Source organism: Sebastes umbrosus, chromosome 23 (genome assembly GCF_015220745.1).
Source record: "Sebastes umbrosus isolate fSebUmb1 chromosome 23, fSebUmb1.pri, whole genome shotgun sequence".
Taxonomy (NCBI): Eukaryota; Metazoa; Chordata; class Actinopteri; order Perciformes; family Sebastidae; genus Sebastes; species Sebastes umbrosus.
The window spans coordinates 15162936-15182183 of record NC_051291.1 but is presented as its reverse complement, the minus strand read 5'-3'; the positions used below and the strand labels follow the sequence as shown (position 1 = coordinate 15182183).

General features: G+C 39.5%; 2 protein-coding genes across 4 annotated transcripts; one reads left to right on the top strand and one right to left on the bottom strand.

Moving 5' to 3' along the window:
• Positions 1-750: 750 nt before the first annotated feature.
• Positions 751-10811, top strand: cax1 (cation/H+ exchanger protein 1). 2 transcript variants are annotated; one of them, XM_037760842.1, is made up of 20 exons: positions 751-972; positions 2223-2399; positions 2754-2881; positions 3831-3939; positions 4075-4191; positions 4268-4329; positions 4428-4604; positions 4679-4864; positions 6192-6291; positions 6515-6656; positions 6767-6950; positions 7050-7149; positions 7737-7855; positions 8047-8081; positions 8367-8620; positions 8909-9042; positions 9206-9300; positions 9572-9650; positions 10082-10190; positions 10395-10811. In XM_037760842.1, the coding sequence occupies exons 1-20, from the start codon at positions 897-899 to the stop codon at positions 10466-10468; spliced, it is 2457 nt and encodes an 818-aa protein (XP_037616770.1). In that variant the 5' UTR covers positions 751-896; the 3' UTR covers positions 10469-10811. The 2 variants fall into 2 exon arrangements, with proteins under 2 accessions (XP_037616770.1, XP_037616771.1); XM_037760843.1 differs by having other exon boundaries at positions 753-972; positions 8367-8497.
• A 231-nt stretch (positions 10812-11042) lies between these two features.
• klhdc10 (kelch domain containing 10) lies at positions 11043-19032 on the bottom strand. Of its 2 annotated transcripts, none has more exons than XM_037760845.1 (9): positions 18792-19032; positions 15434-15655; positions 15193-15347; positions 14915-15063; positions 14712-14796; positions 14497-14563; positions 14367-14414; positions 14084-14223; positions 11043-13295 (listed from the first exon to the last, which is right to left on the bottom strand). In XM_037760845.1, the coding sequence occupies exons 1-9, from the start codon at positions 18865-18867 to the stop codon at positions 13086-13088; spliced, it is 1152 nt and encodes a 383-aa protein (XP_037616773.1). In that variant the 5' UTR covers positions 18868-19032; the 3' UTR covers positions 11043-13085. The 2 variants fall into 2 exon arrangements, with proteins under 2 accessions (XP_037616773.1, XP_037616772.1); XM_037760844.1 differs by having other exon boundaries at positions 18777-19029.
• Between the last annotated feature and the right edge of the window lie 216 nt (positions 19033-19248).

Sequence of the window (19248 nt, the reverse complement as noted above, 5' to 3'; positions counted from 1 at the left end):
ATATTACTACTTTTTTTCTCTTAAAGTTATGACTTTATTCTCGTAATATTACTACTTTTTTTCTCTTAAAGTTATGACTTTATTCTCGTAATATTACGAGCTTTTTTCTAGTAAAGTTATGACTTTTTTTCGTAAACTTATGACTTTATTCTGTAAATCTCAGATGTTTTTTCCCTCAGTGTGGCCCTAATACTCCGTAGTACATTTGCTCTTTGGCCCTCGCTGCATTAGACTTATATACTATATACTTAGACTATAAACTGTGTTACCTTCATCACAATGCTCAAATGTTTTCCAGCTCCAGACAGATTTTTTTTTAATTATTTTGCCTAAAATGTCTCTTTTGATAGTAAAGGTTGCTGACCCCTGGTATATACTGATGTTACTTTCTAAAACATTATATTTTCATACAAAAGAACATCACATTTTGCTTCCTGAAAACAGCAACAGTAGGCTGTGCGTGCAGGCATCTGATTGCTGTCTGCACTGTCACACTGTCTTTATTAATTCAACCACTAGGGGGTGCTAAAGTTGTTACTTTTGTAATCCTACACATAGTGGCTTTAAAGGTAAAAATTGAGAGAAAGATGGAAAGAAAACATGAATAGTTAAGAATGGACAAAAGGGTTGAATCAGTAAGTTTAAACAGTCTTCCCTACTGAAAAAAAGAAGAAAAGAAGAAGATGCTACCTGTCAGTCTGCCGCAAATTCAACTGAAGAAGAAGAAGAAGATGCTCATGACGCTCCTCCATCCCTCAAACCCCGCCCCTCTCTGTCTCTGCTGGGTGTCACTGAACAACCAGTGACCGCACGGCAGACTTCATAAAGAGGGGCTGAACACAGGTAATACAGGAGCCACACTTTGGGGGGAATACATAGATAATAAAGAGACAAAAATGTCGTACAAGAAGTCTTCACTGATCCCAGCTGATGTGGAGAACCTGCGAAGAAGATCCGCAGCTGACTCCTCAGGTGAGATCAAACTTCTACTCTAGTTTTTACCATGACATTTATTCAACAAATACACCCTGAGTTTGTACCTTCACAACAGATTTAAAAAACACAAGTTGTTGCGTTTATATCTTTGCTTATTTGACATGTGAATTTTGTCTTAATCAAAGCCACCTGTGTGCCAAACTAACCCTCCAATCTGAGTTTAAACACACTTCCTGTTGGACTGACAAGCTCTACACAAGTCCCTTTTAATCCTGCAAGAATTAACAACTATGCAATCATAATGTAGTTTATCCATTTTTGCTCACATCAATGTTAGTTTGGTGGTTTGTCTTTGACAACAAAAATGACTTTTCCTCAGTCAAAACATGGCTGTTTTCATAAAGTTGTCAGCTCACTACACACAAAGTATAGTTTTAAAAATGCATCAGTTTTTCTGTTAAGTTGAAAGATGTTATTTCTAAAAATGTGCAAGTCTGCATCCAAGTTGCTCCAAAAAAATCCATCCATTGCACCATTTATTATGATGATTTTATTTTCAGGTGGAATTTCATTTCATTCTCACTGTGCAATATCATTTTCCACTTGTGTAATTTTGTTAATAGTCTGTTTATTGTCAGTACTGTATATACTGCTCCTATTTTTTATACTTCTTTCTATTTAAATGGTTCATATTTTGTTACACTTTGTTTAGCTCTTTTTTACTGTGTTAGCTGATGCATCTTGTTTTTTTGCACTATCCCCTTTGCTGCTGTATACTGCAAATTTCCCCACTGCGGGACTAATAAAGGAATATCCTATCTTAATCTTAAATCATTAACTTTTACTTTACATCTTTTTGTTAGACATGGGGGAGTAGAACATTATGAGCAGATCTAGACTATTTGCAGTGCAACCAGCACGCCTCTATTTTTAATTACAAAGCATAGCACAGTCCACTGAGTTTTCTCGCTATCTTTTATGTGTTGCAATGCATTTATAATGTGATCAGTCTTGGCAGACAGCAGTTGGCGGAGGGGGTGGGGGACACTCGACGTGACTCTCAGGAGGTTTTTGTTAGTCACACACATATTTCCATAGCTGGTAGGCGTTGGTCCTGGATGTCATGTCAACCTCTTACACCTCTAATGAAATGATGATTTATCATTCAATACATCATCTCATGTCTTAATTCAGCAGTTGTTTCATGGCTGAAATGGCAAAGTTATGTCAAAATATTGCTTGATGTGCTATATGCTATGTTCATCCATGCCATTTTCCTTATTCAGAGAACTCTGTAGAACCTGAACAGTATCACCGGTTTCCACGGCGACAGACCCAAACTGATCCACACTGTGTCAGCTCCCAGCATCCAGAGCTCGGCACGGCGCAGACGCCCTCCCCAGAAGCTTCTGCCCACCACTTCTGCCACTACACACCCAAATGTTTCCTCACTGTCCACAGAGGTGAATGAGACACTACACATATTAAAACGAGCACAGGTGCATTGGAAACCTCACTAGTAGAACCAAAAAACTACGTTTAAAACTCTCATTTGGTGGTTTAAATCCAGACAAAATGCATTGCTTCAGTATGACCAAGACTCCCTTACCTGGCATGGCTAAAAATCAACAATAGCTAAGTTTCTGTAAGAATCTGTGGACATGAACTTTGGAGATGTTTAAATATAGGAGGAGATGTCAACTGAAAGAGTGAAGCGCAGGCATCACTGCTGTTTTGGGGGGGCTTATCAAAACTCAAATATATTTTCTCATCCTGCCATGTGGAAGAGTTTGTCCTCACAGTTGTGATCTGAACAGGAGGACAAGGCACCTCCCGATCTACTCCGTCTCGGTACGGAGAAGAGGTTTGGCATGAAGGCACCACAAGGACCACGATCAGAGCTGACAACGAGGTGGAGGCACACAGGGAAGCCAACAACTACAAGGTGGGCCATGACTGGGTTAAGGCGACACTTTGACTCCAAACACTCCCCTGCACATAATCAGTATCCACCTTTTTTCAGTTTTATTGAGCTTCCATCACATGTCTTCTTTCAGACTAGTGGAAAGAAAGCATCCAAAATACACATGTAGGTGTTTACTTTACTGCACTTATTTGCATCTGTAGATTTCTCCTAAATTCACCCAAAGTTAGCATTAAATAATGCCTCGTTTGCATATTTAAACATACAATTTCAGAAAACTTATAATACAAAAAAGAATTGGGGAAACTGGGGAAGTTTCATGGTGATATGTTAGTTACCCTACTCACTTGTAGTGTCTTGCAAAATATTTGGGATTTTACAATACATATCTTGAAAGGCCGTTTTCTTAGAATGGGTTTTTTCTCACTCTGAGGCAGAAATCTCAACTTCAGTAGCACTTACATACACCAAACCAATATTCTGAAGGTTTTTACAAAGGGGTTTGTTCATTTACAGAACATTTTATCCCTAAAAATAAAATGAAAATGGAAATTTTTTTATGACTGTTGACAGTAGTTTCTGATTTATGGAGTGATAAGCAAGAACTTTGAACCTGGCTTTATCCAATGTTCAGATTTCTGTTCTGGACATGTATGCAAATGAGCACATATTTGATAAGATAATGTCTCATTTGCATTTTTAAACATACTTTTTCAGAAAACTTGTAATACAAAAAATATGTGTCTTAATGCAAGAAATGAACTACACAAGTTTCATGGCGATATCTATTAGTTAAGTTGTTTTACCCTATTCACCTGGGGTGTCTCCACTTTAAAATGTAGATCTGTGAAGAGGATGTGTTACTGCTTTCCTAGTGTTATTAAATTCAGTGTTTCTCAGAATCTGCGGCTTTCGCTTTTGTTTTGTGTGACATACTTTTAATCCAAATTCTCATTTTTTTCTTCTTCAGTTTGGCTTCAGAAAGTGGAAGGGCAATGTAACGGAGAAACCCATTGAAGACCGATCAGACATCATCAAGGAGCTCTACTCTGATCTGAGCATTGTTAAGCCTCAAGGAGGTCTTTGTTTTTCTTTTCTTTTCTCTCTTTGCACGTCAATTGTGTTTAACAGGACCTACATACTCATACAGATAGATATGGAACTGCTACGGCAAAGCAGTAACTTGCATTTGTGATTTCTCTCCTCTCTTTCAGGCTCAGTGGTCACCTTTGGGAACATCATTTATGTCATTTTATTTGGATGGTGGATATCTTTAATCTACTTCCTCATTTGTCCTGTAATGTTTCTAACAATCTGCGGTGCCCCGTACGGTATGTATCCTATAAAACCAGCTGCATAACTCAGAGTATTGTAGCGTCCCCCTGAACACATGTCTGTTTTTTGTAGGCAAACTTTGTTTTAAGATGGCGTTGTACTTTCTTTGGCCATTTGGGAAGTCGATAGAAAAGGTAATTTGATATGATAATATTCCAATATTTAAGTGCAGTTGCAAAAGTAGCTGTTCTTTTAGATTATTATATCCTGTTATCATCTCTGCCCTTTACAGGCTGGTGAGGTAGTCAAGAGATCCTATGCGAAGCCTCCAAAGTGTGAGGTCATTCCTGAAGAGAGGGACAGTGAAGACAGTAGGGACAAGGACGCCGCGCCCCTGCTGATGTCTTCTCCAATCCCTGTTGTGATCCCTGTCCCAGAACCACCAGCTAGAAGAGTTTCAAAGCACTGGGTAAGAGAGTCACAATGTCCTTAATCACTTGGTGCAATGATTTTTAATTATTCTTCGTCTCTTCTTCTCTGCAGTGTCGCGTCGGCACTTATGTTTGGCTGTTGCTGGGTTACCCCCTCCTGGCCGTGGTCCACTCCCTGGCCTGTGTGCTCTCCTGGCTGCTGGTCTTCACTATACCTGTCGCCAAGATAAACGCTCGCACAATGACCATTGTCCTCCTCATGGCGCCAGAGGACGTTCAGATTCACAGACTGGAAAAGGTTCATTTTCTGATATTTACATCCGGTCTTGAAACCGTTTTTTTTGAAGTCTTGCACTTGTCTCGGACCCGTGCCTTGTTGGTCTCGTGGCTAAGCTGTTGAGAACTGGACAAGTTGTTCGTGGCTGCGGATTTGGGATCAGTTATAGAGAACGTTGCCTGATTCTACCAACGCAGTGTTTCCCATCAAAAAAGCAAAACTACTAATAGATAATCACTGGGAAATATTCAATCATTCTTTGAAGATCCTGAGAATTGGACATCACATTGGGCATCATGATCAAAGAAAGTTTTTGTATCACGTCTACACTTCTGTCGGCGGTGTGTCTCTCTCTCTCTAGTCTCTGGACTAATACATATGATAATAAACAGATAAGAAACAATCCTTTGTCCCCACCACAAATCGCCTACTTGTGTACTACACATATAGCCTGTATCCCAGGAAGAAAGGGGGAAAACACTGTAGTTTTAAAACTAAGTTTAAACTTTACCAATTGATGCGTGTTTGTTTTAGGAGCTGCTGCAGCACACCTGCTTCCTCGTCCATGCTATTTGCACAAGTAATAATCTCAAAAATGAATTGAAAACTCATTAATCACTATATTAGCATTATTATTAGCACTATTGCCTATTATGGTCTTGAACAGGACTCAAATTGCTCTGGATTCGGTCTTGGCTTGATCTCAACTGCCTTAGGACTTGGTCTTGACTCGGACTCGACTGAACCTAGTCTCGGACTTGACTTGGACTCGATTAAAGTTGGTCTTGACTACAGCTCTGCGTCTGTGGTTAGTCGAGAGAAAGATGTCGAGGCAAGGAATGCGTGCAATATTTTCTTTCCTTTGCTACAAGGTTTTTTATAGCCTCTTCATTAGCTATGGTAACATATAACTGAAGTGCTCCACATGTTAATGTGAATGGTGACACTGGCTGTTACGTGTGTAAAATGGCCAATCTAATTAGTGCGTCTACTGTGACTTCTTTACTTAAAGGGTCAGTTCAACCAAATCACAAAGAACATAGTTCTCACTTACCCCCAAGTGCTATGTAACATGTGCTGTACATAGTTTGCAAATGTTTTTGGGATATCCACCTCTAACACGTTGGACAGTTTTCATTGGGAATTGACTTCCAGACTATCCAGAATAACCAGGATGGAAAGACATGTTGCTGATAAGTTTTTTTTTAAACGTAGATACCACTAGAGGGAAGCAGAGAAACGTTTTTTCTTTTGATTTGTACAAACCGTCCCTTTACCACTCCATCTGTTAATTCACTGTTTTACCTTTTTATAAATGAATTTGTAACTTTTATCTTCTCTATTGCAGACATTTGGGTGTGAGACCAGAGTCATCTTATGCTGTTATCAAGCTTTCAACGTGTATTATTACAAATACACTGTCCAAGGAATCAACATTTTTGCTCTCAGTATCCTTTTGGGTTGTTGGCTCTAAATGTGATGAAAGTAAGGGGCTAAGAGTTGACATCTATCCATCCTTCTCACGTAATATAGATTTGCCATCCCCAATCAATCCTGATTTTTTTTTATCATTTTAACAAGGTGGCATTGTGTACTGCTGCAGGGTCAATACAGTACTGGTCTGTAGACTGTCCATCCATTTGTTCTCCTTAAGTCTATGTTCCCCTGCAGACCTACTTCCCCTGGTGTTTATCACTCTCATTATTGGCTATAGTGACCGTGAACACAAGTTCTGCAGCGCGGAGACCAAGTTTGCCACGGCCATCTCTTCCATCATTCCTCTCTCCTACTATATTGGCATGGGTATAGCCAGGTAAGGTTTTTGTTGTTGTTGTTGACCCTAACCAGTATATGAATGTGAATGAATGGAGAAAGCACAGACTGAATGGTTGGTTTATTGGTAACCGTGCATATTTCCCACAGCATCTCTGCACAGAGTAACTTCGCAGTGGGAGCGGTGGTGAACGCGACGTTCGGCTCCATCACGGAGATGACGTTCTACATCACGGCACTGCTGCAGGGACACAACGCCGGCACCAAATGTTATGAAGAGGTCGTTAAAGCGGCGCTCACTGGGACCTTGCTCGGGTGTATACTGTTCGTACCTGTGAGTGCCTGAGAAGGACAAATGTGTTCATAACATGCATCATTATGATCCTTTTGATATGATTATGAACCTCTTGTTTGTGTTTTGCCAACTGCGCAGGGTATCTGTATGATCATCGGGGGCATTAAACACAGGGAGCAGAGATTCAACAGTCGGTCAGCTGGAGTGAGCTCGGCTTTGCTCTTCATATCTGTAGGAGGTATGTATGGCAGCTGCACATATAACTCATTTTTAAAGCGGACCTATTATGCTTTTGTGCTATTTTCCTTTCCTTGTTATATAGTTTTTTCTTTATGTAAAAGGTCTGCAAAGTTACAAAGCCCAAAGTCTACGCCAAAGGGAGTTACTTTCCCTACTGCTCCTGAACTGCCTGAAACGCCTTGCTTGAAGTCCCGCCTTTTCTTCCGTAACGTGGTGATGTCACAGAGTAACACATTTACGTACCTGCCCAGGATAAAGCTAGTTAGAGCGGAGCTGGAGCGGAGTCCGAAGAGTTTGGTTTGGTTTACCAATCACAACAGAGTAGGCCATCTGACCAATCAGCAGACTGGGCAGGAGCTCACAATAGAACGTTTCAGACAGAGGGTGGAAAGAGGTGCTGCAATACGGCCGGTATGAGAAAAGTAAAGCGTTTCTTGAACATTAAAGCATGTAAACGTGTTCTAGTAGAAACCCAAAACACAAGTATGCACCTGAAAATAAGCATAATAGGTCCTCTTTAAACTATATGTCCTCCACTAACAGATTAAAAAAACTTGACCCTCGTGTTGTAATAATTGTCCCTAGGTGTGTTCGCTCCCACCCTCTTCTCAAAGACCTTCGGTAATCTGGTGTGTGAAAGCTGCGCCAATGTTCCAGGCAATGGCAGCGTACCCTTCATCTGCAAGGATTGTCACTACGACACGGTGGGCTGCTTCACTTAACCTTCATATGACTACATGCTAGTTTGAAAATACTTTTCAATTCCAGTTTTGCCAACTGTATGGAAATGACGAGTGGAGCGGCAGTGTGATTCATTCCACAGATTGATTATATAAAAATACTTTTAAGATGACGTTATTTTTAATTTTCTCCTTCATTTTTTTGTTTTTAACAGAGTGAAGCTGACCCCCAGATGCTGTCCCATATTGAGTAAGTCCAGGTGCTACATGCATTTTTTTTTTTAGTAATAGTAATTGAGCATTTTAGTAACTCAATAGTGTTTTTCACACTTATTAAAGGAACAGTGTGTAGCTTTTCGGGGGCTCTATTAGCATAAATGGAATATAATATTCATAACTATGTTTTCATTAGTGCACTTGGCAGCTCACGTTACCGCAGTCTTGAAAAGGGAGTAGAGGGGTACTCGGATTGCAACGACACCACTAGATGCCACCAAATCCTACACACTGTCCCTTTTTAAATAATGTTTTTCAGGCCCCTGGTGTACACGATTTCAGTGCTGCTGCCTGCTGCATACCTGATCGGCCTCATCTTCACACTGAAAACCCACTCCCACATCTATGATATCCACATCAGCGATGGTCAAGGGGGCCATGCGCACGGTGGTCAGTATGCACAAGAGGGTACCAGCAAATATCCCCCCACTGGTGAGGTCTCCACTGGCCCTCTCGGCGTAGCCAACACATGTATCAATGCCAGCATTGTTTCCACCAGCCACGTTGCCACAGGTGTGTGTTTATGATGGTGCATGTAGTGTTCTTCTTTAATCTTTTGGGTGAAGGAGCATGAAATAGCGAAGACTGCCTGCTATATTTGTGCATGTAAGGAAAGCATTTCCTGTGCATGACAAAAACCCTGAAGCATGTGAGGGTGAAAAGCCTAAATACAGGAGAAAGTTCAAGACTTTGATTTTGATTGGATGGGTGTGAAAGTGGAGAAAAAACGTCCTGCAACAGTGAGGTAAGTCATAAATGTTAAACTTCAGTGAGCTTATAGTGTGTGTATGCCACCATCAGGTCACCATGTAGTCCACTGGTCCCGGTTTCGGGCTCTTGTAGTTCTGATCCTTGCCACAATTTTGATGGCCTGCTGCGCTGACCTCAGCACGGAGAACATTGAACCCATGCTGACTCATTCCACCATCTCCCAGGTATTCAATTTTTAAAGAGGAAGGCAAAATGTTTCATTGCTCCTTGTACATTGGTTCTACATTAGTATATAGACGAGGATGCAAACCTTCAATTCAAGTTGACATTCAAAACCTGTAATACCTTTTTTTTCTTTGTACTTGATGCTGCTTCACCTTTTTGCAGTACTTCATCGGTGTCACAGTGTTGGCCATGGTGCCAGAGCTTCCTGAGATTGTCAACGGGATCCAATTTGCACTGCAGAACAACATCAGCCTGAGGTACAAGAACACTATGCTCTTGTAGTGTAATTTTGAGTAATGATAGATCTGGCAAGTGAGAAAAATATTTCATGCATAAATAACAAAAAATGTGTGATAGTTCAATGTCTAATTTGTAGTTTTACCCATTTACAACTATAGATTTTTACATTGTTTGACCAGCATTACACTTTATACACATCTTTTTTTGATTGTTGATCCCAAGGTCTATTGAGCCATTGTAAAAAAGGAGTGTTATAAACATTTTAACTTGTATATTATTTGTCTACAGCCTTGAAGTGGGCAGTTGCATCGCTGTGCAGGTCTGCATGATTCAGATTCCACTGCTCATACTCTTCAATGCCTTCTATGTAAGTGTCCATTTTTTGTAATTAATAGATATAGAATAGAAATTAATTTGATTGTGGTGTGTGTATGTGTATATCTATATCTATATCTATATATGTCACATATAATATGTGCATAAGGTAGGCGAAATGTATGATGGATGATGTATGTGACATATATAGATAGGTGACATATATGTATATCTATCATATCAATCTATATATGTCACGTATCTGTATATGTCACATATACAGTATGTCACATATCTGTATGTTGCATATATGTTATCTGTCACGTATCTATGTCACATATCTATATATGTCACATACAGTATATGTTATATGTCACATATCTATATATATGTCACATATCTTTATATATGTCACTTATCTGTATATGGCACATATTTCAATCATTTCAATCCTGACTTGGCAAACCTTTTTTTTTTTCCCAGGATGTTGGATTTGTGCTCGTGTTCAGTGATATTCATCTGTGGGCCAGCATCTTCAGTGTCATTCTGGTCAATTACATCTTCATGGATGGAAAATGTGACTACTTTCAGGGTAAGTCATGATGCAGAGGTTTCTCCACATCAGAAATGGACACTGATTCACAGTGACCAACAGAATATTAGATGCGTTAGCAAATTACCTATTAAGTCATATATCTAACTTCTAAAGCATGCAGATTCATGAGGTAGCAGGTTAAGAGTAAAGGCTAATCTTGAGTTAGCATGTAGATTATAATCAACTGTGTTTTGTTTGCAGGCACTGCTCTAGTGGTGGTCTACCTCATCCTTTTGGCCCTTTACTTCTTTGCTCCTTCTCCACGCTCTTGTTGATCTGCTTACCAAGAAAAATCCTAATCGACACATTTTAAGCCACTATAAAAAATAGACTAATAATCCTTCATCTTCGCGTTGTTTTTGGGTTCAGTGGCAACAAAAGATGGAACTTTGACAGCGGAGCTGTATGTGAATAGCTGTCTGCTTTTTGTCAATATATGATGCTAAATGGTGTTTTGTGCATCACATCTGGCTTTGATCAAAATCTTGTGACTTCAATTTTTTTGCTCTTGCATTTAAATGTAAATTTGTAGTATTGATTTTTGGTTGATATATTGTAATATGTGGTTTATAAAAGACATAATAAATGCATCAATTTGTAAAAACTTCTGTGAAATAAGACCACTTTTTCAACCAGTGCTTCACTACAGCTTCAGCAAAAGTTCATTATTGACATTTTGGCACATTTATCTAACAGGACAAATAACATGCGTGTTATCACCTTTATCTTGTGTGCATTCTCAGGATAGAAGTGGCAGCTCATGCAAAAAAAAAAGGTCTAAATAAAAGAATTTGGGTTTATCATTGTTATGTATCATGCTAATAATTAGCCAAGCAAAAGGAACAGGGAGCTATTTACAGAACACTTTTATTGACGGTACTCCAACACAACATTCACGCAAGCCAACTGTACAACATTTTTAGTGGTCACCTTTTAAAACTATGTCCCCAAAGTAAAGGTTTGATGAGGTTAATATAAAAAGCAGGTAATGACATCATGCACAAAGTAGTTTGTTATGCAGAACAGAAATAAGAGGGGCATGGTAAAGAAAGTGCAGGCAGATCAAACCACAGGGCAACATCCCATCCACCTTAACCTCTCATTCCTCATTAAGCATCACTTTGTTCAAGTTGCGACATTATTTGGCATCTGTTAACTTCATTAATTAAACACAGGAACTGTATTGAACACATTAACTTGACACGTTGAATAAGTGCTTTTCGGATTAATACCCAAAAGGCCCCAATATGCTGCTTCCTGTCTACTGTGTGTGGACATTAACAGGAAGAGAATACAAAGCCTCTGCATCCTTGAAACAGGATACTAAATTGCCACCGAGATGTTGAGTGATTAAATGCAACGGCTTGTTGAAAATGGTTAAAATGTTCACTTACTTAAAAACACAATTTTCAACGTAAATTGTCTAAACATGCGAAGATCTTACACTGCCGACATTAGTGGAATTTCAGCCTCATTAACAGTTTGAAAAAGGCACTGCAGTACAAACAAATGTTTGTCTAAGCCTGCTACTAAAGCAACTCCCTGTGCAAAACATTTTGTGTCATCAACAGAGAGGGAGTAAAAGTCTGAACAGAATTAAGTCTTTATTCGGATAAAAGCATTTTGAATTAATTTTAAAGAGCACCAGATTCACAGTGATGTGTTGCATGGTTTGGTTTTACAAATGAGTGCTGCGAGGAAACAGGATGGAAATGAAGTTATTTAGTTTTTTTTTGCAGACGGTTTTCAAAACTAGGCTGTAACATAATGTACGATGGGAAATACAGGAAGGGCTCAGACAAACCCAGCATCGAACTTTTTCTTCACACACACTAATGAAGAGTACACAGTGTTTCTGCATGTTTTAGCTAACTTACCACAAACAACACATATTCCACATTTTCAAGGCATACCATAACTTTAAAAAAAAAAAGTTTTTTCCTTCCCTCCAGGCAGACACTGGTTTCCATTCATGCAGCATAAAAACAACTCAGAAAGACTTGAAATTTAAGATTTGTAATCCTACAGTGTTTGCTTTTATTTATGTCAAGGTTATGAAAGGATAACATGACTTCAACAATAAAAAAAAAAATGAGATTGACTATATAAAGCAAGTCTGAAGCTTCTGGAAGTTTTCATACCGTAGGGAAATAAGTGAAATAAAAAGGCTGCCTGGAAAGTCACAAAAATATCTAAAACACAATAGTAGCAGAAATGAAAATTATACATGAGATTTGAATTAAATTGGCTAAAATGTGCAAAAACACTGGCATAGTCATTGGCCACTTTTTAGACTGAAGATAAACTGCTTATAGGATCGATTAAAATAAAAAAGTAAATGTCCACAAATATGTAAGACAAAGTGTGCAAACAGCAATATCAGGTGATGTGGAAAAACTGAAAAAAATGATTTAGTCCTTCAAATAAATACACATGCATTCTTCCTTTGCACAGAATTCTTAAAAGTACTAGAGAAGGCAGATTTCTTTTTTTTTTTTTAAATGAAGGAGGACAGTCTTTGAAAACATGACATGGCAAAATAAAGTATTTCCAGCGGTCACAGTTTGGAGGATGAGAATTAATGTTTAGCTTGACACAAAGGCATCATGTAAGGAACCATGGTGGTGTGGGGGGCTGAGTAAAATCCATAAAACATTCCACATTTATTTTATTTATCATCACTGAAACTGCAAAAAAAAAAAAAAAAAAAGGCATCCCATTGTTTTTGGTTTTAAGGCGGGGCTACGTTAGGCGGGGGGGAAGGAGAGGGCGTTTTTTCCCGAGAATTTTGCTATGAATTAAATCCTGTGCTCTGTCGGACCTCATCTCCTCATAAGTTCAGCCCAGCCCGTCCCATCCATCCATTCATTTGTCCGTCCTCCGCTGTGCGGCCTATTTCAAGCGTTCAATGAGTTCCTGTGTGAGGCCCAGGTTGAGCAGCTGCATGGTGGGGAGGGAAGTCAGGTGGGGAAAGGCCTTGAGGAGCTTCTCCCAGCAGAGCTCCAGCAGGCTGGGCCCAGCCAGCCAGATCTTAAACAGAGAGCCAGTTCTCTTGTTCTCGTGGATGTTCACCACGCCGCCGTGGATGTACATACAGCCAGCCTGGGGGGCGGAGTGAAGGAAAGAAAGACGTCAATATCATATTCAGTATAGTGTTTATTAGAGAAATTACCTGGGCCTTGAGGTTCTACGCTCCACCCATGATGGCCGTTGGTGATTTGTGGGAACTGACACATGATTATATTATAAACTGACATATGTACTGCTATTGCAAAAGTATAATTTCATAGTTCAATAAAATGTCCACAAAAAGGACCAAAATACCATCTAACAAAAAGTACATCAATGAGAGACTCACTCATTTTCCCTCATTTTGCTTTGATTACAGTATTTAAAAAGACTTAACTTAATCTAATAGGGAATTAGATAGGGCTACAACAACTAACGATTATTTTCATTTTCAATTAATCTGCCAATTATTTAATCTATTAGTTGTTTGGTCTATCATCCTCAAATGTCTTGTTTTGTCCACAACTCAAAGATATTCAGTTTACTGTCATAGAGGAGTAAAGAAACCAGAAGATATTCACATTTAAGAAGCTGGAAATCAGAGAATTTAGACTTTTTTTACTTAAGAAATTACTCAAATTGATTATTAAAATAGTTGGCAATTAATTTAATAGTTGATAACTTATTGATTAATCACTGCAGTTCTAGAATTAGACTAACACAAAGCGATTTTGTTACATCATATATATATATGAATATCATGGGTTACATTAGATGACTAGATTACTAACTACTTTCCCTAGAAACTGCTGCTATTCCAAACAACAGATCATTAACTGTAACGTGTATATAAAACTAGAAAAGGGTCGTGTTGTACTAACTGGGGTGACAGCAGCACAATGGAAGTAGGCCGGCTCCGGCATCACTGCTGGTAGTTTACTCCACTGGAAAGTCTGCAAGTTGATCTTCCACAGATCGGCTAATATCAATTCCCCATTGTAGCCTCCACAGATAAATACATCTACAGCAGAGAAAAAAAAGAATGGTCAGATACTGTTCACGTAGTCGGTTTAACATATGAGGATGTGATATCAAATGTCAGGAGCAGAATAACAGGTTTAAATCAGGTGATATTGGTTGCACAGCATTATCAGAAAGTCTCACCATTTCGTATTTGTACACAGCTATGGCATCTCCTAGGAGCAGGATACCCTGTCAAAAGCACAGACGTTTTAGCGTAGTGTGAAAGACAGCGAAACAGGCTTAAATTCATAGTGCAGTGCAGAATACAGACCTATTTTGTCATGAGGTTTAGTTGTAATCTCCTCCCAGGAATTGGTCTCCAGATTGTAAGCATGTATCTATTATGAAGACACAATATTTACTGTGAGTCTGGGTGTTTAGTGCAGCGATTAAGATGGATTTGGCTTGTGTACAGAACAAAAACTGTTACATAAACTGTAATAAACATTTTTGAATTTGGTGAGTATACCCTTAGTGGTGTAGTACCTTGTCCAGAGGGTAAGACGTCCAGGAAGTTCCTCCTCCCAGAATGTAGATCCTCTGTCCGTCATGTGCTATTTCATGCCTGTACCTGTGACACACACACACACACACACACACACACACAATAGCACAGAGTTTAACCTCACTGAAGAGATCCTTTGCTTGGTTTGATCCTGTAGCACATTCAGGCGTCATAAAAGGCGTACCGTTCCTCAGGCAGGTCGTCAGGAGGATTGTTGGGCTTGAGGTGGATCCACTCCCTGGTGGTCAGGTCCAGCCTGTGCAGGTCTGTGCTGTAGATGTAACCCGTCGTCCCTCCAAACACGTACAAGAAGCCGTTTATAATGACCATTGCCTGACGGAGCAAAGATATGAAGTAACAAACTAGTCAAGAAGCAGCTCCAATGAAGTCAGAGTTTAAAAAGTTTGTATATCCGCAGGCGAATTTGACCCAGAGAGCAATCAAACGACTGAATGAGGTTACCTGTCCGTAGATTCTGTTGGGCTTCTTCCCCCGACAGTTGAGCAGTGACCACCGCTTGTACTTCACGTTACAAACATGTACGTCATTGCCATTATTTTCACCGAAGGGGATCCCGGTGCCGCCAAACACCAGGAGATTGTTGCCGTGCAAAACAGCTGAAGAAACAGAAAACTGGATTTGGTTTTGTGTTTAAAATACTCATTAAAATGTTCAAAACTATTAGATATAGAATGTTTCCTACCTGACATAGACGCCAGCTCTGTGGGCATGTAGCCCTCTGTTCGAATCTGCTGCCAGCAGCCAGTGGCAAAGTGGTACCTCCAAAGCTCCCTAAAGAGCGGATAGTCTTCGTTCTCTGAGCCTCCCGACTCGTCGTAGTCAGGGTTGTACCCTCCAAACACGTACAGGTTAGTGTTGTCAGCGACGCAGCGATGCCCACTGCGGGCGGGGGGCATACGATGAGCTGGAGGGTGGAGGAACGAATATTCATAGTGTGAGGAGAGGTGGGAGCATGATCAGAGATATACTAGATATGATAAACATCTGCACAAAAAGCTAGGGCTTTTCCGAAACATCCTGTGTTCACACCCAGTTGTATTAAGTTGGGATTCATCTGCTTTGATGAAATAAGCCGTAAAACATTCAATGATACTTTAAGCAGTAGGCGTGTCCTCCTCATTTTACTGAATATACGGCTTATGTAGTGCCGTCCAAATTAAATGACACTAAAGCTGACAGAGAAAGACATCTATTCATATCATACGGCGCTGTAGTTAAAATACAGAATCAGACATTCACAGCATTATCTGCGAGGTTCACAGTTTCCCCTTACAAGGAAAGCTATGCAAATAAAGCAGAGAACAAAACATCACCATGTGAGATACTGAGATGTTTTGCCAGAGGGATTAGCAAGGTTTCTATCAACAGGCGCATGGTGACAGAATGCAGAGCAACATTAGTACAAATCTAATAATGTACCTCTGTTTAATGTACTATGAATAGAACCGAGGCCTACCTATGACTCAGCGCTGATGTTTCAGCCAAGCATTGTATTTTTAATAATCAGGTTTGTAATGGACTGGGAACAGAGACAAAGCAAGAGGAATGTAGAGCGGTGGCATGATCAAACATCCACACTGATACAAATCTAATACCAGTAACACAACGCAAGTTAGCAAGTTTTTATATTATTGTCTCTCGCGTAGCAGACCACGATTTACTGGCACACTTCAGTCCAGGTGCTTCCATCATTACATTACATTTAATTGGCATGTGCAAAATTGTCCAAAAGACCTACAACAAGTGCATGCATGAGGAAAAAGAGCTTAATGTTATCAACCCTTCCAAATAACCAGGTAAAGTGTGTTCAGAAAGCTACACATGATGTTCGTGTTACATTCACTTCTGACAAGCCCAACCCTCTACAAACATGCCTGGAACATGAACAAAAGACCAGCACGTTGTGGGAAAAAAGGCTCTTTCTTTAGGCCATACGGTATATCTTAGTGAAGTCTGTACAACTAGTTTTTTCCACTGAGCTATAATAAAAAAAACACTAAAAACTTTCAATAATATCTCACAGCAAGAGTTTGGGTCTTTACAGGAAATGGCCTTAGGTTTCTTTAATGTCAGGGCATTTTAATAAAATATGAGACCAATTAGGGCTCATTAAACTATTTAGCATGGTAACTGGTTAGCTCTGAAAGTGAATGATGTCACAGAAAAGCAAACGTTTCTTTGCAGCTGTCTATCTATGGTCAGTCATCTAGGTCATTGCCTATCTTTTGCAGCAGCATGTCAATATCAGGGACCTGAGTTGGACTGTGTACTACACATTGCTGGGCCCCAGTGTGACTGGCCTTGCCAACTGTATCTGTGACCTGCAAAAAAAAAGATGACCAGGATCTGTACTAAAGATGTACCACAACACATAAATCTAATACTAGCAGCCGTTTATATAAATGTTAGAAATAAAAGACTCAAAAGACTCAAAAGCTTCCTGCAGCTGTCAGACTCCACAACCAGCACTGCTCCCAGTAGACCACTTACACACCAAAAAACTGACAATAACCTGATATGTTCAGGTGGAATTTCATTCATTCATTCATTCTCACTGTGCAATATCATTTTCCACTTGTGCAATTTTGTTAATAGTCTGTTTATTGTCAATACTGTAGATACTGCTCCTATTTTTATACTTCCTTCTATTTGCATGGTTCATATTTTGTTACACTTTGTTTAGCTCTTTTTTTTTTTACTGTGTTAGCTGATGCATCTTGTTTTTTGCACTATCCCCTTTGCTGCTGTACACTGCAAATTTCCCTTCACTGCGGGACTAGTAAAGGAATATCTTATCTTATCTTATATTAAAATGAGTCAATGCTTCCTGTCTTTCTCCACACATGCTGGATCATGTATGAGTGTTATGGTCTGGAGAACATAATCAGCAATACTTGGTACACAGTACACAACACAGCCCTGAAACTCCTTAAAAACACAGCTGTAAAATGAGCATTAAGGTGTTTGCAGGTCTGTAAAACCTAATCAATGATCGTGTGTCAAGCCTAAAGAAATAAAAGACTCAAAAATGAGTCAATGCTTCCTGTCTTTCTCCACACATGATGGATCATGTATGAGTGCTATGATCTGGAGAAAATCATTAGCAATACTTGGTACACACAGTACACAACACAGTCTTGAATCTCCTAAAAACACAGCTTCAAAATTAGCATTAATGTGTAATTTAGGAATTGATTTTTAAAAAGAATATTTCTTAATATAAGTAATCTGCCATCATTGCAGGTGGCCTGACATTTTTACCTGCCACAGCCAACATTTACCCTGTATCTGGCAGGTGCTAATTTCATACCCTGACCACAACATTTAAATCTAATACTAACAGCCTTTTATATAAATGTTAGAAAGAAAGAAAAGACTCAAAATGAGTCAATGCTTCCTGTCTTTCTCCACACATGCTGGATCATGTATGAGTGTTATGGTCTGGAGAACATAATCAGCAATACTTGGTACACAGTACACAACACAGCCCTGAAACAAAAGGTGAAACACTATAATAACCATTCCTCGATCATTGATTAGGTTTTACAGACCTGCAAACACCTTAATGCTCATTTTACAGCTGTGTTTTTAGGAGATTCAGGGCTGTGTTGTGTAGTATTGCTGATTATGTTCTCCAGATCATAGCACTCATACATGATCCATCAAGTGTGAAGAAAGACAGGAAGCATTGACTCATTTTGAGTCTTTTATTATATCTAACATGTATATAAAAGGCTGAAACATCTCCTAAAAACACAGCTGTGAAATGAGCATTAAGGTGTTTGCAGGTCTGTAAGGTGGCTAACAAGCTATTACATGACAAACAGGCAGAGTAGCTGCATGCTGCTAACTTCAATGTTACTATCAATGTCACCAGTTAAAGGACATTGTTGACATTATTAACATGCTGAGTTGACATAGTGTGTGTAGCAGCTGATCCGGATCACACAGTGTGTGTATTAGACTGTCAGTATGAAGTGAAAAGCCTGTGGTTAGCATGTGTGGTGCTAGTGTTGTGGACCGACCTGCTAGCGTCTCACCGTGCGGCGGCCTGTGTGTCAGCTTCATGAATCTGTTCAGCTGGTCTGGACTGCGACCTCCTTCAGTGTCAGACATGGTGTTTCTCCACCCAGTTACAATCCAGTCACATGTAATAAAAACAACAACATCTGCTAAAGTGCTGATAAAACATTATAAATCATTTCACATCTGAAGTCAGTAGGAAGCCATTCACAAATGTTGGAGAGACGCTTGACCAATCAGAGGGCTCGTTATTAGGACGTGGCGTCATCAGAGATGGGCGGGGCCTCTAAAACAACAACAGTCTAATATGGTTCAATTGCAGTCCAGGGACCTCCTGAGGTTAAATACAATATATATATATATATGACAGGGACCTCCTGAGGTTAAATACAATATATATATATATATACATATATATATATGTATATATATATATATATATATATGACAGGGACCTAGTGTAAAGTAAGTTTA

Bases quoted from the DNA above. Each gene is read 5' to 3' on its own strand.
- cax1 (XM_037760842.1), top strand. From the start codon at position 897: ATGTCGTACAAGAAGTCTTCACTGATCCCAGCTGATGTGGAGAACCTG. The intron at 9,043-9,205 runs GTATTCAATTTT...ACCTTTTTGCAG, and splicing joins CTCATTCCACCATCTCCCAG to TACTTCATCGGTGTCACAGT. The intron at 9,301-9,571 runs GTACAAGAACAC...ATTTGTCTACAG, and splicing joins CAGAACAACATCAGCCTGAG to CCTTGAAGTGGGCAGTTGCA.
- klhdc10 (XM_037760844.1), bottom strand. From the start codon at position 18,867: ATGTCTGACACTGAAGGAGGTCGCAGTCCAGACCAGCTGAACAGATTC. The intron at 15,348-15,433 runs GTAGGAAACATT...CTGTTTCTTCAG, and splicing joins AGAGCTGGCGTCTATGTCAG to CTGTTTTGCACGGCAACAAT. The intron at 14,564-14,711 runs GTACTACACCAC...TCTTCATAATAG, and splicing joins CGTCTTACCCTCTGGACAAG to ATACATGCTTACAATCTGGA.